The 27206-nt window shown below is 26.1% G+C and overlaps 1 protein-coding gene across 3 annotated transcripts in view; it reads right to left on the reverse strand.

The window, feature by feature from the left end:
* The window catches only part of LOC101234289 (cadherin EGF LAG seven-pass G-type receptor 2), a 62420-nt gene extending 35504 nt beyond the window's left edge, over positions 1-26916 (reverse strand). For 2 of the 3 annotated variants that reach the window (XM_065817277.1, XM_065817278.1), the window contains exons 1-10: positions 25133-26916; positions 12919-13592; positions 11886-12046; positions 8134-8294; positions 7768-7888; positions 6265-7641; positions 5969-6175; positions 4850-5109; positions 4552-4664; positions 1505-1791 (exon numbers count right to left, since the gene is read on the reverse strand). In XM_065817277.1, coding sequence (XP_065673349.1) covers positions 1505-1791; positions 4552-4664; positions 4850-5109; positions 5969-6175; positions 6265-7641; positions 7768-7888; positions 8134-8294; positions 11886-12046; positions 12919-13592; positions 25133-26746 — 4975 coding nt within the window. In that variant the 5' untranslated portion in view covers positions 26747-26916. Of the gene's footprint in view, positions 1-1504; positions 1792-4551; positions 4665-4849; positions 5110-5968; positions 6176-6264; positions 7642-7767; positions 7889-8133; positions 8295-11885; positions 12047-12400; positions 12412-12918; positions 13593-25132 lie in introns of those variants that run through there. The other variant, XM_065817279.1, reaches the window with a different exon arrangement.
* Positions 26917-27206: the final 290 nt, after the last annotated feature.

Genomic DNA, 27206 nt, shown 5'->3' on the forward strand with positions numbered 1-27206 from the left:
TTTTGACATGTTTTATCCTTGCAAGTAAAGATGTTATTTGTAAAAAAATTGATTCTAAAACGCTTAGCCTTCAGTTAAAAATTTAAACAAAATTTACGCAATTTTAATTTATGCAAGAAAACTAAAAAATGCAAAAAAACTAAAAAATGACTAGCAAGCAGCTAAGACATTAGAGCAAAATAACATTAAGATTTCAAAACATTGTGTGAATTGTGGTCTTATCTAATCAGGTTTTGTTTCTTCCAAACCAAGCAAGAAACCACTGTTGAATAATTAAAAACCAAGTATTTCTAGTAGACCAAGGACCACCAACAATTAACAGCTGTTGGGAGTGAATCAAGTTAAATAATATTATTTTAGATTTCACACATTTTATTGATTTGTTGCTCATATTTTCTTTTGTTAATAATTGTTATATTATAATTGTGAATATTATTTTATTGCACACATTGTATTGGTTTGTTGCTATTTGCTCAAATTTTCTTTTGCTCATGAATAATTCCATGCGAAAACATCCAGGACATACAACCCAATAAAATAACTTAAAATATTTAAAAATAAACATAACACTTGTAACTTTAACCTTTATTGCAATAACAATAGTAAAATCAGGGATGAGGTGTTGCAAAAGCATTCTGGCTTTATATCTCTATTTTTTCCTGTCCTCTTGTGTCCAGAAGCTTTGGCAAAGTTTGAATAGTCCCAAAAAATTTTGGGAATGTTCATAACTTATTAAAATCTTTAAGTGGTGTAAAAATCAGTGAAATATGAGATTAGGATTGAATTTTATAAAAAAAAAGGACATCATGAAATGGACATCATCTCACATGGAATTGGGTTCATATAAATTGGGTGTATATACATATATTTACTTTTTTTTCTTCTAAAAATTAATACTGTTTGATTGAAAAATAATTCCTTCTTATTCTAGTGCACTTCATTTTTCCCTCAGGCATTCACTGCTTGTGTGACTATACGGCAAAGTTTTAATAATATTGGACTTTAAGGTTTTAAGGTTAACAAGCACAACTATTTTCCTAACACAATAACTGTTGACGCGGAGAAGGATGTTGGTCTTAGAAATATGATTGGGAACGTTTTTGATTCAAAAGTCAGTTATAAATCCATGTATAGGTATTAAACCCATCATGGTATTTTGATGTATGACTAGGGTGGACTAGGGTGGCCTATATGGTGGCATAAGTCCAGATATAAATCTTCTATAACAACACAAATAGCACAAATTTACCCAATACACCCATATACACATACAGCCTATTACATTAGCTTGCATGCTTTTTATTTTATTTATAATAAATTATTTTTATTTGAACTCATCCTTACTTAAATAATTTTTCTATTAACAAATAACTTGTGGTTGAAATATATATATAGAAATGTTTGCATGATGTATATATGTGGTAAAGATGTATGTTTGAATTTAAGGTGTGTGTTTATGTTAATTTAATGTTTTTGTTAATTAAATATAAGATTTATTATATACCTTGATCACAAAATTCACCAATAAATCCTATTTTGCATTCACAAATGGCTTTGTATAAACCATCAATACAACGGCCATGTATACACGGATTAGCTTTGCTGCAATATTCTTTTTTTGGGCAATCAGGAAAAATGTTGTATGTTTGAATAGCTGAAGAAAAATCAAATTTTTTATAATCAATTGTAATGTCTCGTATACAACCAACAAAACTTTTTGAGCTTGTACGAATAAACTGTGATGGGAAGGGATATCCACCAATAAGCAGAGGAGCTGTGAGATCCAATGATCTAGTTTAAAAAAATATATGTATATAAATATTTTTATAATCTACTTTATATCTACTTCCAACAAGCTGGTAAACAATTTCTATTTCCTTTGGCAGTTGCTAGTAAATAAAGAGAGAAAAAACAGTTTACAGACTTTGAAAGCTGTAAAGCAGGGTAAGAGAGGCAAGTTAAACTAAATGAAATAGTAAAACACAAAGACAAGAGAGAATTCTAAGGCACTTATGTTTGCAGTAAAAATGCGGTAGTGGTGTAGTGGTAAAGCGCTCGCTTTAAAAGCGAGAGGTTCCGAGTTCGATCCCCACCATGTCCCTGGTAGTACCGTGCTAAACTTGTTTCTCCGCGCAGCGGCCTTGTTCACCAAGGTTTGTGTTTCGGAATTATAGAGTTGAGAGAGGGTTATAACCACTATTAAGTAGCCTCCTCATCTGTAGTGGCCTTCTCGGCCTTGAAGAGGTGAATCACATAAAAAAAAACAAAAAAAACCAGATAAATAAAAGTTTTTCTGCATGAAAAAAGTTATACTAAAACAATAGAATTTAATAGTTTAGTTTAGAATAGCTTGAGCAGCAATCATGGTAACATTTGCAAAAAAGTAAAAGACACTCAGCCTTACAGCAGGGTAAGAGAGGCAAGTTTGGATGTAGAAGCAAGTTCAATTATATTTACAGTTTTCACATCTTGTACAAAAAAAATATTATTAGAAGAACCAATTCAAATACAAAAACAGTATTTCATACAAGGACAAAAAAAGGATTTATAAAATAGAAAATTGCATTCAACAGATGAATTAATGTAAAAGTACTTTGCAAATAATCCTGAACACATGATATATTATTGTATATCACACATGATATATTGTTAATGAATGAGAAAAGTTGTACTTGTTTCAAGATGAACATTAGAAATAAACCTTAAAATTAAATAAACTTTTCAATAAAAAAGTTTTTTCAATGTTTAGAAAAAAAAAAGAAGTGTTGTTTCACCATTATACTTAGAAGGTTAACAACTTACACAATTAGATTGGGTTTTGTCCTTAGTTTGTGGTGTTGAAAAAAAAGTTTTTGCTTTTTAATACGACAGATGACTTACAAAAAATTGAAAATTGTAATTACTTAAAGAATACAGATTTTCTACTTTTATTTAAAAAATACATCAAAGTATATGTTTATATCTTATTTTAAACCAAAGTCATCAGGCTGACTCTCAATGAAAAATTTTAAATTTATAAATCCTAATTAGATTTAGTTCAATTTTATCTTTTTTAACCTTAGAGTCTATTTTGAACTTTTTAAAAAATGCATTTAATAGCATAAGAAATTAAAAAAGAAAAATATTAAGTATCTTTTTTAATATTTGTATACTTTATTCATATTAACTTTAATTCAAGAAAATGTATAAAAAATGACCTTGTTTATTTTTTTAGATTGAATAGTAGTAACTAATATAAACTTGAAAAACTTTTTATTGAATAAAGTTGTTAGAAATTAACTGCAAAAAAGAAAATCCTAAATTTTAATTGAATAAACTTTTTTGTATTGACGTCAAATAATATTTGATGTCAGAACAAAGAAGTGATACTAAAAAAGAAAAAAAAAGAAAGACAAAATGTAAAACTACAAAAGAAAATAAGAAAATAAGTTTTTTTTTCAAAAAAAAATAATAATCAGAGGGATACAACTAATCACAAAAAGTTCTTTTTTTTTTCTTCTAATTTTTAACTTTTTTGAATTGAATTTTTAAGTTGTTAAATAAATTCATTTTTAAAATAAATATTAAAAAAAAATTTTTATAAAAATTATACACAATTTCCTTTTTTTATAAGTAATTTACATACTACATTATATAAGTAAACATTTACCATTTTTATTGCAATTATTTTATTTAGAATTTAAATGAAACTTTTTGTAATGAAGGCACAAAAAGTGTTATAGTGAAAAACTCAATGAATCACACAAATCGCCAGCTCATACAGGCAAAACTTTTGATGTAACATCATTTGTAGGTGTTACACTAAACAAACTTTTTATTTATTAAAATTGAACTTTATTTTTAGCTAACATTTTTACATAGTACTTGATGTTTTTAGAAGGCTTTTCAAAATATTGAGTTACCAATTTTATAAGCTACTTGCAGGGGAATTGCCATATATTTTATTAATAATAATAATAAGTTAACATTTCTATCTTTTTTTAACAATATTTAAAAGTTATTAATTTGCAATAATTTTAAAAACTATGATAAAACTTGGTATATAATTTGGCAAACTTTAGGTGGAGAATGTGATTTTTGTTACCATTAAATTGGAAATTTTAGTTTTATGAGCATTTAGAAATACTGCATATAATGAGACCCAACAGGGCTGGCTAACTCCCTGCTTTATATCAAGCAGGTCTCAAGATCTCCCCAGGCTCTTATGAGTGTACTGCACCCAAATCATATATTTCTGTCACAGTTTCTATTTTGATGTTCTGAGATAAAAGAAAAAGGCAAAGAAAAAGAACCAAAGGAATAAGAAGATAGTAGAAATAGGAAACTGATAAGAAAGAAACAAAATCTATCATCATCATCATCATCATCATCATCATCATCATCATCATCATCATCATCATCATCATCATCATCATCATCATCATCATCATCATCATCATCATCATCATCATCATCATCATCATCATCATCATCATCATCATCATCATCATCATCATCATCATCATCATCATCATCATCATCATTATTATTATAAATCTCCAACATGCTTACTTCATTTCTCCATCAACAATTTTAGATGCACTGCAATGCCTCATTAAACCTTCAGGATTTATAAGATGAGCTATATTAACATCACAAGATTGACCAACAGCCAATGAAATAACCTAATTTATTAGAAAATGGAAAAGAAAATTTATAAATTATACTCTTTCGTAAACAAATATTTTCCTCTAGACACAATAAAAGTATAAAAATAGCTAATTTTAACTTACTGCATAAGAATTTTCAAGTCTTGTTTAACATATAAAAAACTACAAAAAAAAATAAAAAGAACAGAAAAAATTAAAACCTTATCTTGATATAAAACTGAAACAAAATGCCATTCTCCATCATTCACACCTCCAGCAATAAAACTTTCAACAGTTGTTACTTTCTCCTTTTCATTTTTCAAACTACCTTTTGATATTCTAAGAACAACTTGCCCATTAACAATCTCAATAGCAATAAAGTCATTTGAGTTGCTATAACGACCATTGTATAATATTAGTGCATCTGAATCATGAGTTGCGAATTCCAATGATAAAGTCAAATTCCAACGCTGTTTTAAGCCTGTTTATAAAACTCAAATTATAAGTAAATATTGTATTTTATATAAACAAATTCCAAAATAATTTATTTGTGAATGTCCTATCACTTGTCTACTACTGCATTTATACATGTTAACACACATACACAAAGACAAATACTTATATCTGCGTGTGTATATATATATATATATATATATATATATATATATATATATATATATATATATATATATATATATATATGATTGTTTCACAAGAGCCGTCAAACCACCTTTTCTGACCACGCATATGATTTTTTGACACAGCTCTTTGGCTATTTTGACAAATAAATAAATAAATCTTATTAATAAGAAAACAAATAAAAGATATACTTAAAAAAATAAAACTATAAAAATAACTTTTTTTATGGTTTTATTTTTTCAGGTTTATCTTATACTTATATTCTCATTCTTTAAGATTTGTATCTTTTTGCTGTTTAAAGTGTTTTTTTCTAATTCTCTCTTTAGTTTAGTTTTCATTTTTTAGTGCATTTCTAAAATGTACAAATCATCAAAACATGCACAAAAATATTTAGAAAAAACAAAATTGTTATAGAATTTATAATTTTGATGAAACCAACATAACACTATTATCTAACATTTTAGCATGATAACAGTGTGTGCCTACTGAATATGGACAACAAATTTTATTTGTTCTATATCAAGTTTTGAGCATTATTTTTATGGCCTTTTAAAAAGATTGCTGTGTTATTTTAATATTAGTGCTATTATTACAATATTAATAGTATTTTTAACAGAATTAAATTAGGATTTTAATCATTTAACATTTTAGCAATTTTTGATTTCACTTTAAAATATTAAAATAGATAAAGCTTAACAAACCATTCAAAGCAATGTAAGATTCCTTCTGAAAATGTGCAGTTGAATAGGTGCAAAATTCATTTTCAATTTTAGAATGACATTGGCATCGAAATCCGATTTTATCTTCATTTACACATTGTCCATTAGTTCCACAAGGATTAGAATCCAAAGCAAATGGGGATGTTCCAGGACATTTAGAAGTTATTTTATTGACATTACAATACTTTCCTGCGAGAGATGATGTTGAAAATATTTTATAAAATTAAATAAAAAAGACTGACAATAATAATAACAAGGTAAAAAAACATAAACAGTACCTGAGTATCCAACATCACAAATGCATGTAAATCCTTCATCAGTACTAATACATTTTCCATAAGGACCGCATGGCTTTGCATAGCACAAACTAAATTTTTGTGAGCAAGAATTTGGAGCATTTGGTCCATCACCATAGCCAGTTTGGCAGGTGCAAACCAACTTTTGATTTATGTGAACACCGCGAAATACTACATTAGTTGAAAATACAGTGTTGCTTTTAGTTTCTGAATTTAATGAATCAACAGAACACATTTGAAAGTTTTCACACGATTCAGCACCACAAAAAATATCATTCCAATAGTCAGTTGAAAGAACAGAAATATTTAATAAGAATTCAAAGCGTGCTGTGTTAAGATAAAATAAATCTTTTAATTTTGTTACTGGTAAAAAATCATTTGTTGTTTCCTCTCTAACAGATATTACAACTTCTAATAGAGGAAAAGCATTAGATGTTGTCATAAAGTCCTCAATACTTAATATAAATATTCTTCTGGAGTCACAGCTAAAAACAGTTGAAAGTGCATTTTTAAAATTTGTCAACATTTGAGCAGTCAAAAACGTATTTTTTGTCATATTTTTTAGAATGATGAACATGCTTCTACTAACCATTCCACTGTTAATCTCTGACATTGTAATATGGCCTGTTGCACTTGCAGTATTTTCACCATCAGTTACTTGAAAAATGATTTGTACTTCAAAAACTGTATTCATAATACTTTTTTGAAGTAATAATTCTCCTGTATTTTCAGACAACTTCACAAATCCCATCTCATTTCCTCTCAGTATTGAGTAAGTTAGTTTACTGGTTACATCGACATCTGTGGCTGGAACTTTAAAAACCAGATTATCTGAATCACTATTGTTGTTAAGAAAAATGTAAAAGTCATTCAACACAGGTGGGTGATCATTTATATCAAGAACTGTCACATTCACAACACACTTATCTTCTTTACCACTAGGAGCACTTGCACGAACTTCAAGTATATAAATACTTTGAATTTCATAATCTAAACTTCTTGAGACTTCAATAACTCCAGTTCGACGTACAATATTGAAATAGTTTTGTATGTTTTTTGAAATACTATAAATTAAATTGTTTTGAAAGTCTTTGTCAGCAAGAGTTGCTGTTACCTTGCCAACTGTTTTGGTTGTTGAATTTTCATTGATGCTGAAGTAATATATGGACTTCTCAAAAACAGGTGAACTATCCTGAACATCTTTAAGGATAATATTAACAAGTATTGATGTACTCAGTTGCTTAATACCTTTATCTGTTGCTACAACTGTTATTTTATAAGCTGGGATTACTTCTCTATCAAGAAGTTTGATTGTAGTTATTATGCCAGTATCAGAAGCAATTGCAAATGAGTCATCACCTGGAAACAAACCAAATAAATTATAAGAAACAAGATGTCACCTAAAAAATCAAATAAATAACCCAGAAACCTAAGAAACAACACAAATAAATTAAAAAAAAATTTTTTTTAAACTATAAAGCTTACCAGAAGATTCTATAGAATAACTTATCAACTTGTTAATCCCATCATCATCATCTATTGCAGAGACTGTTGTAACAAAGCTTCCAATTGCAACAGATTCTAAAATTTCAACATCATAGTTGTCCTAAGATAAAAAATAATTTATTAATAATTATGCGCAACTTGTTAATTATATATTTGGTTTAAAAAAATATTTTAATAAACAGTACAATAATAATAATAACATCAATAATAACAATAATAATAATATTCTCAATTTTTATATTATTTTTTTTAAATTTGATATTTTGCTTCTTGTCTTTTATAATATAAAAAGGAAAAAATATATGAGAAAAATTATAAGAAAACCAATTAACAAAAGAAACCTACCTTAACAAATTTCGGAGCATTATCATTGACATCAATTAGGCTGATTATTACAGTTGTTGTTGATGATAGGGATATAGGCTTCCCATGATCCACTGCTTCAATAATTAATTGATATGATAATTTCTTTTCTCGATCAAGATTTAATTGAGTATACAACTCACCTAAAGAAATATTTAATTGCACAATTAAGGAAGACCTGGTCATGATATTAAATTGATCTTATATTGGGGCAGGTGAGGCACATTAGCCATGATGAAGGCAACTTATCTAGCAAAAAGAAACTTAGATAGGAGGAGCTCATAAACCTTAAGCTTAGGTGGAGCTTGTGATGTGCTCATTAACTTTGGTCACAAAATTATTAGGAAAAAAATTTATAGATCAAAGAAAATATCGTGGAAAAATTTTTTTTTTTAAAAAAAGGAGTGATTCGTATAATAAATTAAAAATTTGCAAGCTTATTTTCAGCTTTACCTATTTTCAGAACAGAATAAAATTATTTACTTTTTTATAATATTATTTTTCATTTAAACATGTTTGCATATTTTAACTGATATTATGTCATAACACACTGTTTAATTTTTGTTTTTTTTTATATTGTAGTCACCACTCAAGTAATACTTAGCGTCACTAATTTTGTAAATACAACATCATGAAAATATTTATTTTACAAAGAACCCTAAAATGTTTACCTATTTTTGGTGATGTAAATGAAGTTTGAAATAATTTTTTTTAATGAATGCTATATATCTTAAAATAGAAATCTCTAAAATTTAAATTATGATAATTTTTCAGTTCATTTTGTTAATTTAAATCAATTTTAAATAAAAATCAAGAGCCTCAGAATCTTAAAATAAAACGTTACAAGCATCAAATAAAGAATAGCATCAAAACCCATTAGCAGCTGGACTAATTTGCCCATTACTGTTTAAACAAAAAAATTTTTTTGAAATAAACATAAAATCATATAAGAATCATTAACTTAGTTACAGATTTAATAATGACAGCAAAATACAGACTACTTTAATAGGAAGACTTTACAGACTACTTTTAATAGGAAGATTATTATTTTAATAGGAAGATTACCACAACAACTTTGAATAAAAGTAAAAAAAAAAAACTATGAAAAATCTTTTTAAAATGGTGTGAGAAAGCACTTTTTAAAAAAAAAAAAGTAAAGATGGTAAATTTGTTATTGAAAAAAATCAACTAAACAATACTGTCCCTGCTGCTAATAGTTCCTAATTCATCATTGTTAAAAAAGTAAATGATTGAAAATTGAAAAAGAGTCTTATGTGGTACTTTCGAGGAATTGAGAAACAAAATGCAAATGTATTAACATTATTTAAAGCGACAAAATAAATTGAAGCCGAATAGGCTATTGAATATTGTTATTGAATAGCAAACATGTATTTTCAATGCAGTCTCACTTAAAATATTTAAAATTATAGCTGAATGGTCATCAAACAAGATGTTTTACGATAAGAAAATTAGTAAAGATATCATTAACAGATATTGTGACCATAAAAAGGAAGGGAACTGCGGACTTCCTGAAAATGCATAAAGAATGTTAAAAAGTTGCAAAATAAAGCAGTTACCTGGTTAAATGTTACATGCATTAAATCTAAGAGTATAAAATTATATAGTGACTATTTGAGATCAGTTACATTTTGATTGATTTAATCCAGAAATAAAACATGGCAGTTGTCCTGTTAGTTCTAGTAGGTTGTGTACTGGGTTGCTTACTTTCACTTTTGTGTTTTTTAAAACACAATAATGATAAAATACTATCTACAATGAAAACTATAAAAGAAGAGATTTAGACTTTATCTTGCACAGTACAGCTAAAGAGTGTAATCATTTTTAAAAATTAACTGAGTCCTAAAAAAAACAAAAATAAAAAGAGATGACATAAATGCTGTATCAGCAGATCCAGAACTAAACTATTTTTAAAAAGATGTATCATTAATTTTTTAAAAATTGAAATAACACTTTTAAAAAATGGCTGTTTAGTTGTGATGTGTTTAATTTGCACTGATTATATTGAAATTTGAACGCAAATCATCTGTTTGTCAACATTTACATTATAAATATTCACAAATAACTGCCTTTGTTTTATCTGATTAGATTTGCTTTAATACCTTGTTATTTGATCCAATTATACTTCACATAGATAACAGTAAAATGGAAAACACTGACTTCTATATCAATAAAATCACAGAAGATTCAAATGATAATAATACTTGAGGAAAAAATAACACTTTTATCACCCCAAATATCACTGAAAATCATCCCAAATAATACTGAAAATACTGATTTACAAAGCACTTGATGGTTTAAAAGGCATAGAATATTTCTCATTAATAGAGATCTCTTTAATAAAAGTATTTTAAATATTGACCTTAATAACCGCATGGCTCCAAAAAGATGTAGTAATAATTACATAAGCATAGAACAAAACACAAAAAAGTGACATGATTACAGAAAACATATAACTACAGCTGGTTGACGATCTAATTTACTTGGTTTTTTTATGAAACTTTCAAAGTTTTATATTATATTTGAATGTTTTTTAAAGTAGGACATAAAAAAATGCCTATACTTTATTAGCCTAATCAACAATAAATATGGTTGTAGCCCTGATAAAGATATGTGACCCTGATAGGCCCATTATGAAGTTTGTTAGACTAGAAAACTCAAGATTATGTTGATTGTGTTGGGCCATGAACAACAAGTAGAAAATTTTCCTCAATGTTATGTTTAACACCAACTACAGATTGAGTGTGCAGATGCAAAACTTTACGTTTTTTAATCATACCTGCTAGAGACCAATATCTCAAACATTTTTAAATTAAACAAAATAATACCTTATTATTAATTGTTAAAGAAACAGTTAATTCAATATATGATTGCAAAAAAAAAAAAACTGAAATTATTTTGAAATCAAGTTTTGCAATTTAATTTTGTTATGTTGAAAGTCAAATTTGGCAATCTGGTTTTGTTATGTTAAAACCATTAAGAAAATTTATAAAAAACTTAAAGTTTGCTCCCATTGTAATTTTTTCGAGATAAAAGCAATTTTAACATTTTGAAAGTTTTATTTTTGAACTTGTATGTATGAAAGGTTCCTTTTATAACTTTTATAACTATAATTTTCTCTTTGCTGAATTGTATTTTTGTTTCAGCATATCACTTTGTTTTTATGATTGATTCAAGTTTTAATTTAGCTAGTCAGTTTTTTTTGCATCATTTTTTTGCATTTTTTTTCATATTGTTTAACTGGAATAATAATGTCTGGCAAATTGTTTGTATTTTATCTCTCTTTATAAACTTGTTTAAAACAAGTAATTGAGTAGACTATTTGAACCTTTTGATTTAAAATTATTATAAAGCATAAATCAGAAGCACAATACAATTGAAGCATTTTAAAAATCTAGCCAGAAAAAGTACAAATATTACAATATAAAACACTTGTTGATACTTTATCAAACTGAGAAGCTACCATTTTTATTTTTTTCTTTACATTGTAAACATAAGTGTGCAGACCGCATCAAATAAATTTGGCTAATACAAATTTAATTAAAGAAAACAAATATGATGATGTTATATCTGTGTTATATTCAGGATTAAAGAAAATGTTAATAATAATGTTAAATGGTAAAATGGTAACTTTTTAAATGATAAAATGGTATAGCAACTTTTAGAATTTTTTTACTCCTTCAATCTTTATTAACAAAAACTTATGTTTAAATTACCAGTATCTTTATTAAGCAGAAAGTTTTCATCAGGATTTTGAAAAAAGTAAGAAATTTTTGCATTATCTCCACTATCATCATCAGTAGCAGTGATTTTTCCAACAATTGTTCCAATAGGTACATCTTCAGCAACCATAAGTGTAACAATACTTTCAGCAAATCTATTTAAATAAAAAAAAACAGTGTAAACTAAAAGTTGCAAAGACATACAAATAAATATAAGCAAAAATAATCAGATAACAACATTTTGTTGACCCTGTTTGTCACATTCATTTTACTTCTTGTGTGTATTTATGACAGTATATATTGTATAGTTCACTGATTTTATTAATATATTTATAGCAACATGTGTAAAAAATCAACATTAAATGTATTTCACCATCATATAGATAAAATCAACAATGAATTTTGCTTTCACTAAATCTTAAATATTGTTAGGAAATCTTTTTTAAAGATCATGCAATAATAAATATGTAAATATTAAAACCTTTGAAAAGCTACATAAAAAATAATACCTGGGATAGTTGTTATTAGCTACATAAAAAATAATACCTGGGATAGTTGTTATTAGCTACATAAAAAATAATACCTGGGATAGTTGTTATTAGCTACATAAAAAATAATACCTGGGATAGTTGTTATTAGCAACATAAAAAATAATACCTGGGATAGTTGTTATTAGCTACATAAAAAATAATACCTGGGATAGTTGTTATTAGCTACATAAAAAATAATACCTGGGATAGTTGTTATTAGCTACATAAAAAATAATACCTGGGATAGTTGTTATTAGCAACATAAAAAATAATACCTGGGATAGTTGTTATTAGCTACATAAAAAATAATACCTGGGATAGTTGTTATTAGCTACATAAAAAATAATACCTGGGATAGTTGTTATTAGCTACATAAAAAATAATACCTGGGATAGTTGTTATTAGCTACATAAAAAATAATACCTGGGATAGTTGTTATTAGCTACATAAAAAATAATACCTGGGATAGTTGTTATTAGCTACATAAAAAATAATACCTGGGATAGTTGTTATTTGCATCATAGATATTAATAGTTAGATTAGCAAATCCTGGTTGCTGATCTTCTCCTGCACTCAAATCTATCACTTTTAATTTTAAGTTATACTCTTTCTGTTTTTTAAAATCTAATTTGCATCCACCTAATGAAACAATACCTGAAAATGCATCAATTTGAAAGCAATGAGCCCCATCAACAATGGAATATTCAAAGTTCTCACTGCTTAAGTAGTCTAGGTCTTCAGCTTGCACTTGCAGCAATGGAGTACCTCGAATAGCATCTTCTGAAATACTTATGATGTATGAAGAATTCTTAAAGTGGGGCGAATTATCATTTATATTCTCAACATCAATGGTCACACTAACTTGATCTGATCTCTGTGGAACACCATGATCAGATGCAACTACAAAAAAAGTATAGCTCTTTTTTACTTCATAATCAAGTCTATTTAGCACTTTCAAGGCACCTGTTAAAGGATCTAATGAGAATGGTAAATCTTTAGGTGTGTCACTTAAAAAACTATATGTAACTCTTCCATTCTCTCCAGAGTCATCATCTTTAGCTGTCAACTTGTTAAAGACAATAGTACCAATTTCAGAAGACTCTGATATAGATGTTTTATACGATCGCCTTGTAAATATTGGTGAATTATCATTTACATCTTCCACAATTACCTAAACAAATAATAATTTAAATTAAAATAAAATACAATAATTTTTAGCAATCATTTAAAAATTAATTTATAAATTAATAAATTTTGAATAACTTAACTGTTACTAGTAACAATCTACTAGTAACTAGTTACTAGTAATCTTCATAAAAACACAAAACTAATAAAGTATTATTTTTGGATATTATCAGGAATCTTTTCTTTTAGTAAACAATTCAACCTCATTTCAAATTATTGATACATTGAAAGTCAGTGGACTTAATCTGTGTAAATATGATACATTACATTATATTGGTGAAATTGACAATATTGGGCAGGATATTATAGTAAAGTTGCACCTACACGGTCATTTGAATAAACTTTTATGGTCAACAAGAGATGGTGGACTTAGTATAGTTAATATAAGGGTATAGTTTATATAGTTAATATAGTTATATTAACTACAGTTATTAAACAATAAGGGTATAGTTAATATAACAATAAAGGGTTGCATATTTAACTGTTAAGGTATGTAAAAAAATCTGAACATAAACTTATCACTAACTTTTATTATATTATTATTAAGTTTTACATTATCATTTTTCACCTAAATACTTTTTTTTAAACTCATGAACATTTGAGTTATTAAATTATTATATGAAAAATAAATTTAAATTTATGCTTTTATATTGGTAGCCTAGCTTACATGTACATTTGCATATGAAAATTCTTATGTTTAATAAAAGATGATTAGATTCTTTTTTTTTTTATTGATTTAGACAATTCTTTTTTTTTTGATATCATCAAGAATAGCTAGGCTTCTTGCGCATATAAATAAAGAATACAATAAATTTATTTAAAATTAATATATTTTTTAAAATAAAATTAAAATTATTATTTAAAACAATATATAGTGATATAGGCAGTCTCAGACCATTTCACAGGATTCCACTAATCCAGAAAACATTTTTTACAAGTACAAATTTTTAAGAAAAAAAGATATTTTTCCAGCCATCTGACTTAAAACCTCCAAACAAACATCTGAGAGGGAAAGGAGGACTGGAATATATTAGATAAATATAATATAGTCAAATTTCATAAACTACTCTGAGTTATAAGCTGAAATTGTCATAGAATTCATTTTTATAAAGTTCCCTCAATCATATAAAAACTAGCAAAATCTGTGGGGGTACTAATATTCTTACAATTACCTAATAATATTAATACTTTCTGCATGTTTTACAACAAATTAAACCTCAAGAATCATTTGCAAACTTTAAGCCACAAACTTTAAAATTCCATTTTTTAATAAATTTTCTTTTAGGCATACTGGAGTCCTTGTTTTTTTGTAAATTAGAGTGTTTTAAACTCCTTTAATAATTTAATTTATTTTAAAGAAGTTTTCTTCGCCTCTCTCACCAATTGTTTTTCTGAAACTATTATTTTTCATAACTTATCATTTTGTAAAGACTTAACTTACTCGTATTTTAACTTTTTTATCCTAAGTAAATTAACAATAAGAATGTAATCAATTAACGGGTGACAACTAAAAAATGAGACTGGATTTAAAGACAAATATCTCTTTAAAGAAGTAAGATAAAACAAAAAGGAAAAAATTTCTAGAAAGTATTTTTATTCTAGTTTTTAAATATATAATCAGTTGTTCTCAATTAAACCATTTCTTCTGACTTCATCAACTAGGCCTGGTAAAGACTGAGCCAGGCTCCGTATGAGCTCAATATCAATTTTATCAAGGCAATACTTGATTCTAGAACGTAATTTTTTAAAATTTTCTGCATGCCAATTATTCTTGTAGACAAAGCCTTTCAAAATACTCCAAAAATTTTCTCCAAAATTTTACTCCAAAAAATGATGCTAAATCTGGCCAGAATACATATGCACCATCTGAATGATACTTATTGATGAATGGAATAAGTCTTTTCTTAATACATTTGTTTAAATAGATTTTTTGATTTACAGCCAGTCCACTTGGTACAAAATAAGGTTGAGAAATTCCATTTTCAGAAAAAGCAATCCATAGAAGTAATTTCTTTCGAAACTTTTGTTTTTTTTGGTATTTAACTGTAGATGGAGTAGATTTTATATCACTAGTATAAAATATATCATTTCCATTGATACTGGAGTGATTTAACGTGAAATAAGACTCAACATTAATGATTGGTTTACGATTTTCGAATTTCTGACACAATAGACTGCACTTAGTTCTAGCTGCTGCTTTTTGCTGGTCAGAGCATTTTGGAATCGTCATTTTTTTCTTGATTTAATATTTGTTCTTTTTTTTAATGTTTTACTAATGTGTTGCTGAGTACAGTTGAACTTTTTAGCTGCCTGTCGTTGAGAAACTCCTTATGGTCAAACATGAGTTTGAGCCTTTCAATGTTTGTCCTGGTCATTTTTTTAGCTTTTACTCCACTTCCTTGAAATCTTTGGTACCCAGATTCACTTTCAGCACGTTTAATTATCTTGTAAATAGTACTTTTAGGTATATTCTCAACTTTAAAGTGGTCGTAAGTGAACATTTTACCATCATTTTTGTAATTTAAATAAAAATCATACACACGTTTTCTAATCTCTTCTTGTTTTGAATTCATTTTTTTATTTATTTTTCTATAAAAAATAAAAACACATAAAATTTTTAAAAACTAGAATAAAAATACTTTCTAGAAATTTTTTCCTTTTTGTTTTATCTTACTTCTTTAAAGAGATATTTGTCTTTAAATCCAGTCTCATTTTTTAGTTGTCACCCGTTAGGTAATAATAATCAAACCAAATTTTAAAATTTATTAACATTATAATAATCATGGTGAAAATCTAGAAAAAAAAAGCGAGAATAGCAGATAATCTGAAAAGAGTTTTCATTTACTTTTGAATAAATGAATGATCTTGCTATGCAAATGGTTTTGCTTTTTATTTTTTTTTTACTTTAATAAAACATCTATTTTTAATAAATAAACTTTATTTGTTCCTATTTTATTATTTTTTTATGTTGGGAAGTTATCCCAACATATATATATATATATATATATATATATATATATATATATATATATATATATATATATATATATATATATATATACATATATATATATATATATATATATATATATATATATATATATATATATATATATATATATATATATATATATATATATATATATATATATATATATATATATATATATATATATATATATACACTGCCACTCACGGAAATTAAGACAAAAAATATTTTTTCAAAAGAACAATATTAAAATGTAATTATGTTATAAAATTATTTACTTATACTAGTAAAATTTATGCTTATATAAAAATAAATCAAGTTAAATAAAATTTGCATCAAAAAAATTCTAAATTAAGTTATTTTAATGTAAATATATTAAAATAACTAACATTTAAAATAACATAAATTGTACTCACAAGTAAAAGTCTTATAATTTTAAATAAATAAACAGAGAACGCAGAAACATATTAAAGGTCACGTATGAGCCTGTATTTTACATTATCAACTCAAATCTTTTAAGTTTGTCATTTAACAAGTATTTCTATTGTTTACTGTGTTTTTGCAGATATTTTGTGAATTTTGTGTTAGTGTTTTAAAAATTTCAAGTGCAGAAGTTCAAAGGTAAAATTAAAAATTATTTTTTTTGTGTAAATTCAAAATATTGAAAAAAATATGCCTAAAGGTAAGCCAATAAGTGTTGAAAAAAGGACAGCAATACTCACTTTGCTTCAAGAAGGCTATACAGTTAGAAAAATAGCTGAAAAATTAAATCTGAAAAAAGTAAATCAACAGTTAGCTATACGATTCTTTGATATCGACAATCTGAAAGTTTGGAAGATAGAAATCGTCCAGATCCTTCTCGCATAACAACAAAAACTGATGACCGATGCATAAAAATCATCAGTAAGCGTAACCAAATGTTAACTGCTTCACAAATAACAGCTATTTTCAACTGTGATCGAAAAAAAAAGTTTCTGTCAGTACAATCAAACGAAGATTGCAAAAAGCTAATTTGCATGGTTGTGTTGCTTACCGAAAACCATATCTACGAAAAGTTAATCGACAGAGGAGATTTCATTGGGCACAGCTCCACAAAAATTGGGCGATGGATGAATGGAAACAAGTACTCTGGACCGATGAGTCAAAATTTGAAGTTTTCGGAAATAAGCGAAGAGTTTACGTTAGAAGATCTGCTAAAGAAAAAATGCTAACTCAATGTCTGGTTCCAACAGTAAAACATGGTGAAGGCTCTGTGATAGTTTGATTTTGTTTCTCTCTGGATGGAGTTGGATATTTGCATAAAATCGATGGTATAATGAGAGCAGAACATTATAGAGATATCCTGGAAACAAGTGCAATCCCTTCGGGACTTCGATTAATCGGAGATAATTTTATTCTGATGCATGAAAATGACCCTAAACATACTGCATTATTATGTAGAAATTATTTAGAATCAAAAAAAGCTGAAAATGTATTACGTGTAATGACCTGGCCTCCCCAAAGCCCAGACCTCAACCCCATTGAGTTACTATGGGATGAACTGGATAGAAAAATTAGAACTGTATGTCCAACATCAAAATCTCCTTTATGGAACATTATAAAACAGGAATGGAATAATATTCAAAAAGAAACAATTAGAAAACTAATTGAAAGAATGCCGAGAATAGTTAAAGCAGTTATTAAATCAAAGGGTGGTTTTTTTGACGAAAAAAAAATTTAATTATTATAATGGTTTTTGTACATTTTTATTACATAAAACTGACTAATAATATATTTTATATTGAAAATGTATAAAAAATATAATTTTTATTAATATAAATTAAAAATTCTATAACCTAATTATATATTAATTTTGCTTTTTCGAAAAAATCTCCACTGTCCTAACTTCCATGAGCGGCAGTGTATATATATATATATATATATATAATATATATATATATATATATATATATATATATATATATATATATATATATATATATATATATATATATATATATATATATATATATGTTAGGGATAACTTCCCAAGGAAAAATAAAATAAAACATAGGAACAAATAAAGTTTATTTATTAAAAATAAACGTATAATATAAATATAACAAAAATTTTTAACTGTTATAGTTTATATAAAATTGTTATTAGTGATGTCAGTGTTTGGATGGCTTCTTTTGTTTTTAAATTTAAAAAAAGACGCCCAAAACATAGTTTTGACATATTGGCTTTCATCATGATTAATTCCACCATTTCGCGCAAAGCACATGTTATTTTGTATATCTAGTGCCACCCCAAATATTTCTTTCAAACTTTTTATTTTCTAACTTTAATTTTCTTAAAAAGGTTTTATGAAACGCTAATGCAGATAGATTAGGTTTCTTTTTGTTAATGCTCCTCTGATGTTGATGCATCCGCATATTTACCTGCATTTTTGCTTTACCTATGTAAACTATGGAGCAGTTGCATCTTATTATATAGGTTCCAAGTTGGCTGTTACTAGGTAGTTTTGATTTGTTTTTAAATATTAATAAAGATCTTAAACTTGAGTTTGATTTAAATACTGCTCTGTATCCTGCTTTTTGGAATATTTTTCAAAGTTTTGGTGAAAGGCCTTGTACCCATGGTAAAGACACTACAAGAAGATTATTGAATTCTGATGGAATTGTGTTTTTATTTTGTCTTTTTTGATGAAATTGGTGTGTAATATTCCTTAATAGCTTTTCATTGTATCCATTTTCAATAATCATGTCAGTTTAAAAACTTATTTCATTTTGCAAATGTTTACTACAGATGGAGTAAGCTCTGTGGAGAAATTCTTAAAATATAGCGGTTAAAATATTTGGATCGTGATTTGAATGTGGTTTAATTTAAATATTAGTGATTGCCTCTTTTCTATATGTTTCGTATTCATATTTTCCTATTGTGATATTTTTAATGATTATACTGGTTTTTATTAATGGTTTTAATGGTTATATCAAGAAAGTTAAGAGCTTTTTTCTCGTTTTCAACTTCAATTTTGTATTGTATTGCAGGATGTTGTTGATTTAAAATATCTTGAAATTGTTTTGCTTGTTTGATATTAGGAAATCTTGCATGACTATAGTCAACGCAGGATGTTGTTAATTTTTGCCGCGTAACTGATAGTTAGGTCTTAATTTATAACTCTTGTTGGACCAACTTGTTCATGGATTTTTTTCAAAGCCTTAAAATGTTAAATTATAAAACCTGTTTCTTTGTCAAACAGGTATATAGCAATGGTTTCATTGTTTTTATTTCTCTAAAAGCTATCCTCTGTTTTTTTGTCAGATTGTTATTCATGTTTTTCTCTGTTTTTAATACTCTTAAAATGTTTTCTCTTAAATTTTGTGTATTTTCTACTTTGTTGTTGTATTCTAATTTTAACGCAGAAGACTTTGCTGTTGTTATAATATCCATATATATTATCGACTTTAAAGATGGTACAGAATTTGGACCAAGATTCAGAAAATCATTGTGGCTTATGGAAATAACAGTATCGCAAAGGTTTAAAACTGCATCCTTTTTATATTTTGTTGTTTTTCTTGCAATACCTTTTCCATTTGCATGTTCACTTTAAAGTATGTTGAACTTTCTAATTAATTGTTGTTTTGATTTGATAAACATGCTATCCCTAGATTTTTAAGTAATTTATCTAATTTTATATAGTCTTCTTCATCAAGTTTACATTTAAGAAAATTTTGAAGTCTATTTACATCATTATAATCATTAAAAAAATCTGTTGCTGGATCAAAAAACCAATATATTTTTTTACAAAAATCCAAAATCCATAATTATATTCCAAAGTCGTTATGAATAAACTTCCAAATAAAAAATAAAAGAGCAATAGGTATAATTTATCGTTTTAGATTTGAACTTTTAATTTGCATAAAAAACAATTCAAAGAAACGATTCTTTAATCTATATATATATATATATATATATATATATATATATATATATATATATATATATATATATATATATATATATATAAGCCTCAGCAGGGCTCTGGCCCCTAAAATAGTTTATGGGAGCAACTTACAGATCTCGCAAAAGTGTACTTTTTTTTCTCAAAAATGTTATTATTAAATTAGATAGCTAGTGTGAAAACACAAATCAACACTTGTTTGAAGAATATTTTCACGGCATAATAAATGATGCTTGTTATGCATATATTTTTGTAACATTAACTTACAAACGTATGATTGTAACAAGTATAAAACCAAATTTTGAATATAAGAGCAATTTTTTTAATGAATAAACAGATAGCTCGTGCAAAAACCAAAAACTTTTGTAAGAAGTTGTTTAGAGGAGCAGCTTGCATGGCTCGCCATGTTTGTTTTAGGAGAGTTTTTCTACACTCTCATGCTCATTTACTCCTGCCGAGGCCTGTATGTATATATATATATATATATATATATATATATATATATATATATATATATATATATATATATATATATATATATATATATATATATATATATATATATATATACATACATATACCAGGCCTTGTTAAGAAGCGTTACGCAGCTTGCATTTAGCTTGCAAAAAGGCGATTTGTCTACGCATTCAGCAGTTTTGCGCTATGCAAAAACTTTTATCTTTTAGAATATTTAAATTATCTTTTGATGATGTCGTTAAGGTGACGTTTATTCAGAAGAAATAAAGTCGTAAGTAAAAGCATTTAACCCCAATTGTAAACTAATAGATTTTTTGTTAAAGAAACAGTTTGTTTCATAATTTTTTTTGTTGCTGTTAAAAATTAGTTAAAAAAAATAAAGTGTTTTAAGTTTTATGTTAAGGAATTAAATATATAAATTCCTTTTAAAAATAAAAATTATTTTTAGTCATAATAGTTAAAAAAATGCACTATTTATTTTAATGTAAATATTTTATTAATAAGATATTTTGTTTATTGTTAATTCAATAGCGTAAAGTTTTAATGACGTTCGTTTAATTTATGAAAATAAATTATGATCACGAATATGTTATCGGTAACTGATAAATAACAACAAAAAAAACTCTTTATTGTTTAAAAACATTATTAAAAATAGTTCACAAATTAAATAAGAAAAAAATTTATTAATAGTTAATAAAATAACCAAAAACCAACTGTAAAATCATAAGAAAATAAACAAACATTATTTTACGTTTCATGAAAAAAATATTTTTTCAAAATAAAATTTAGTTCATATTTGAACAAAATAATAAAAATAATTTTTTAGATAAGAACTTAGATTTTATTTGTAACTTTTGTTCTAGTGAGAAAAAAACAAACTGTTTGTATGATTTTTAACGTGTTAATCAAGAAACTTTAATTAACAATGCGGTACTTGAAAAGACGCTAGTGACGCAATATAACTTCTAATGATGCAAAATATATTTGCTGAGTTGAGTTATTTAGAAATGTGTTACGCGTTTTCGCTACGCAGCAAAATCTTGTAACAAGGCCTGATATACTGTATATATATATATACAACCCTCAGAATTAAAAAAATTGAGGTCAGCAATAATTTGCCGACATCAATCTTTTAGAGGTCAGTATCAGGTCGGCAAAAAAACTTTGATACAAAGGTCTTTCCATTTAACATCGCAACGAAGTTGACAATTTTTTGCAGACCTCAAAAACTTTTAGGTCGACTGTTAGGTTAATGCCAACCCTTATTGCGAGGGTTGTATACACCCGTTATATATATATATATATATATATATATATATATATATATATATATATATATATATATATATATATATATATATATATATATATATATATATATATATATATATATAATGGGTGATGCGGAACTTATCGGACAAAATATAAATGTCAATAACTTATTTATAAATAAAAAAAACAAACTACTATAATATTTTTTTTAAATGAAGCATTTATCTTTTACTAAAAATATATTATTTTTTATATGAAAAAACACCACCATCTGCAATTGATCTCAATTTTGCTCTGACGCCTTTCATATGCGACTGTAAAAATTTTAAATCAATTTCTTGTAGTTTTAGTTTAATGCGATCAATCAAAACTGGCTCTGTTGAAGCTTGCCAATCTCCCACGTAAACTTTCTGTGCCAAATGTCCCCAAAAATTTGCAATTGGTTGTGCTTGAGGCACATTTGGGGGATTGGATTCTTTATCAACGTAATAAACATATTGCTCCATCCAATTTAGAGAATCTTTAGAATAATGAGAACTTGCTAAATCTGGCCAAAATAAATAGTTAAAGTCTTCATGATACTTGTGAATAAATGGAAGAAGTCGTTTTTCTAAACATTCATTAATATAGATTGATGAATTGATCGCTACAGCCATGGAAGTGCGAAACAATGGCTGACATACCACGGTCAGATATGGCTATCCACATTATTAATTTTTTTTGAAATTTCTCTTTTCCTTTAAAATGAACACTTTCTAGGCATGTCTTTTTATTGTTTGTGTAGTATCCAGAATTTCCTGGCATGTTGTCCCCTGCAAAACAAAAGTATTTTTCGTCATCGATGACTAGAAGCGATTTTGTGTTATAGAGTTGGTTAACTAGTTTTCTGCTTCTTTTCTTTGCCTTTATTTGTTGTTCTATAGCATATTTTGGAGTCTTTTCACGTTTTCTATGTTTAATATTTATTTTTTTTAACTGACAACCAATTGTCGATTGATTTACACCGAATTTAATACCTACTTTTCTCTGACTGACCCCTTTTCGATTGTTGACAAGTCTCGTTAATTCGGCTTTCTTTTTTCTAGTCCAGGATGTCGGACGACCAGGGTGCTTTCTATCAGAAAACGATTGAACAGTTTCAAGTCTTTTGAGGTTATCATATATTGTACTTCGAGCAAATCCTTCCTTTTCAAAATGATTTACGATTTTTTCTTTTTATATTAAGGTTTATTTACAAAAAACATTTTTAAACGCTTTCGAAAAGATTCTCGTTCAGCTTTAACCTCATTTTAAATAATTGTGTTTCAAATAATAAAGTTAATATTTTATAGAACATTTATGCCTACGCATAAAACCACAAAAACTAATTAATATGCTCAAATAATGAAATTAGGATTTGTCCGATAACTTCCGCATCACCCGTTATATATATATATATATATATATATATATATATATATATATATATATATATATATATATATATATATATATATATATTTATATATATACAGTATATGTATATATATATACAGTATATGTATATATATATACATATATATATATTTACACTGAATATATATGTATATATATATATATATATATATATATATATATATATATATATATATATATATATATATATATATATATATATATATATATATACATACATATACCAGGCCTTGTTAAGAAGCGTTACGCAGCTCGCATTTTGCCTGCGAAAAAGGCGATTTGCCTACGCATTCAGCAGTTTTGCGCTACACAAAAACTTTTATCTTTTAGAATATTTAAATTATCTTTTGATGATGTCGTTACGTGACGTTTATTCAGAAGAAATAAAGTCGTAAGTAAAAGCATTTTACCTCAATTGTAAACTAATAGATTTTTTGTTAAAGAAACAGTTTGTTTAATAATTTTTTTTATTGTTGTTAAAAATTAGTTAAAAAAAAAAAGAAGTATTATAAGTTTTATCTTAAGGAATTAAATATATAAATTCCCTTGAAATATAAAAATTATTTTTGTCATAATAATTAAAAAAATGCACGATTTATTTTAATGTAAATATTTTATTCATAAGATTTTGTTTATTGTTAATTCAATAACATAAAGTTTTAATGACGTTCGTTTAATTTATGAAAATAAATTATGATCACAAATATGTTATCAGTAAACTGATAAATAATAAAAAAAAACAATCTTTATTGTTTAAAACATTATTAAAAAGAGTTCACAAAATAAATAAGAAAAAATTATATTACCAGTTAATAAAATAATCAAAAACCAACTGTAAAATCATAAGAAAATAAGCAAATATTATTTTACATTTTCTGAAAAAAAATATTCTTTTCAAAATAAAATTTAGTTCATATTTAAAAAAAAATAACAATAATGATTTTTCAAATAGGAACTTAGATTTTATTTGTAACTTTTGTTATAGTGAGAGAAAAAAAACTGTTTGTATGATTTTTAACGCGTTAATAAAATAACTTTAATTACAATGCGGTACTTGAAAAGACGCTAGTGACGCAATATAAATTCTAACGATACAAAATCTATTTGCTGAATTGAGTTTTTTAGAAATGCATTATGCGTTTTCGTTACGCAGCGAAATCTCGTAACAAGGCCTGATAGATATATATACATATATATATATATATATATATATATATATATATATATATATATATATATATATATATACATATATATATATATATATATATATATATATATATATATATATATATATATATACATATACTGTATATGTATATATATACATATACTGTATATATAAGTAATATATAATAAAAATATAAACAAAAAATTATAACAACCATACCTCAACCATAACACTAGCATGCTGAGGTGGAAATCCACAATCAAATGCATCTACAACAAAATCATAAAGTTTATTTGACCTATCGTAGTCTAATGGTTCAACTAACTTAATCTCACCACTTGAGCTATCAATACTAAACTCTGATAGGCTTAAACGCCTGTATTCAATTTTTCCATTCAATCCTGAATCTGCATCAGTAGCTGTAACATTTAAAATTACTTGATTAACTTGAGTGTCTTCCGGTAGAGTTATCACAAATTTACTTTTAGAAAAAGTTGGTTTATTGTCATTGATATCTTCTAAAGTAATATTTACTAAAACCGTGGCAAATAAAGAACCTGGATCAACACCTTTATCTTCAGCTTTGATATATAAAAGATAGAATGACTTTATTTCTCTGTCTAGTATTTGAACATTTTTTATTACACCAGTTTTCTCATCAATTTCAAAAGGAATATTGATGCTCATATTTTTAATAATTGAATATTTTATTTCACTGTTGATGCCAATATCATTATCAGAAGCTTGTACAGTTAGTATGAATTGATTTAAAGGTTGTTCTTCTTTAATGGTTTTTAAATATACTGGCATACTAAAAATTGGATGGTTATCATTTATATCCAAGATACTTATTTTAACAGTTGTATAAGCAATTAAGTTAAGATTATCCTTGTCAGAGGCTGTTATATCTAAAGCAAATAAAGTTGCACCCTCCTCACGGTCCAATTTGTTTAGAATTTTTATTTCTCCAGAATTTTCATCAACTTTAAAGAGGCTATCTGTTTTTAGATCATTACTTTTTTTAAATATATACTTTCCTGAACCCCCATAGACATTTAACTCAAGAATTGTTTCTCCAACCACAATATTCTCTTTAACTTCTATTGCGTATTGATCATGTTCAAAATAAATATCTGAAGATCGACGCTTTCTTATGAGAACAGGGCTAGTAGAAGTAAATAAATATATTTTCAAAAAAAAATTATCATCTCTTAAAGTTTGTTTAAAAATCTGACAGTTTATAGAACTACTTTTATCAAACAATCTTGGCTTTAATACTAAATTATTTTGCTCAGAAATGAAGAGAAATTTTCTAGAAACGTTTCGACAAATAATAGTATGGGGATTATTTTGAATAAGAAACTTTAAATCTATCACAATTTTATCATGATAATCATTTATAAAAAGCTTATATTCACGCTTCACTAGATTAACCTTGCAATTTTTAGAAATATTATAAAATGTGCTTCCTAATAGTGTAGTATTCCTTAAAAAGTGGTAACCAATTAAGTCATTAAAATACTTTAAAGAACTAATGTTTAAAGTCAAACTATCCAGTTGAAAACAACTTAAATTTCTCTCAAAAAAATAAATTTCATTAAAACTTGATATTTTTAGGTGTTTTAAATAATATCCATTGTTTTTGTGGTAATATGTCCCACTTAAGCTGGTATCAAGGTGGTAATGTGTCCAATTAGGCAAAGCTTCACTCAATCGTAATATAACATATTTTTTGTCTTGACTCGATACAGTTAATTTTTGTTTATTGTGATCCATATTGCAACCAACAAATATTGTTTTTAGCAAAATCAGAAGTAATGTACCTAAATCCATATTTAAAATTGCTATGGCAGCTAATTTTTAGATGCATCTCATACTCTAAAGATTGGGAACTTCATTTTAAGAATCTGTTTTATATAAACCTTTATTAAACATATCTAAAGCATTAGAGTATAAAATCATATTATTATAAATACACATTGGAGTGTAAATAACTTTTACCTAAATTATAGAACAAGAGGAATTAAAAATGAATTTTAAATACACAAAGATTTCTAAATAAAAACACACACACACACACAATTTTCTTATTACTTCATGAGCTGCATTTAAATGATTGTTTTAAGTGATTACTAAACGTGAGCATTTTATGTTGGTTTAAGAACAGTTATTATTTGATTCTTCCAGACATTAATCGCAGAATGTCAATGACAATAAATTCAAGTTTTTGAATTTTCAAAAATATCTGAAGAGATCAGAGCGTTTTATAGAAAACCTAACCATAATCAAATAA

Source organism: Hydra vulgaris, chromosome 14 (assembly GCF_038396675.1).
Source record: "Hydra vulgaris chromosome 14, alternate assembly HydraT2T_AEP".
Taxonomy (NCBI): Eukaryota; Metazoa; Cnidaria; class Hydrozoa; order Anthoathecata; family Hydridae; genus Hydra; species Hydra vulgaris.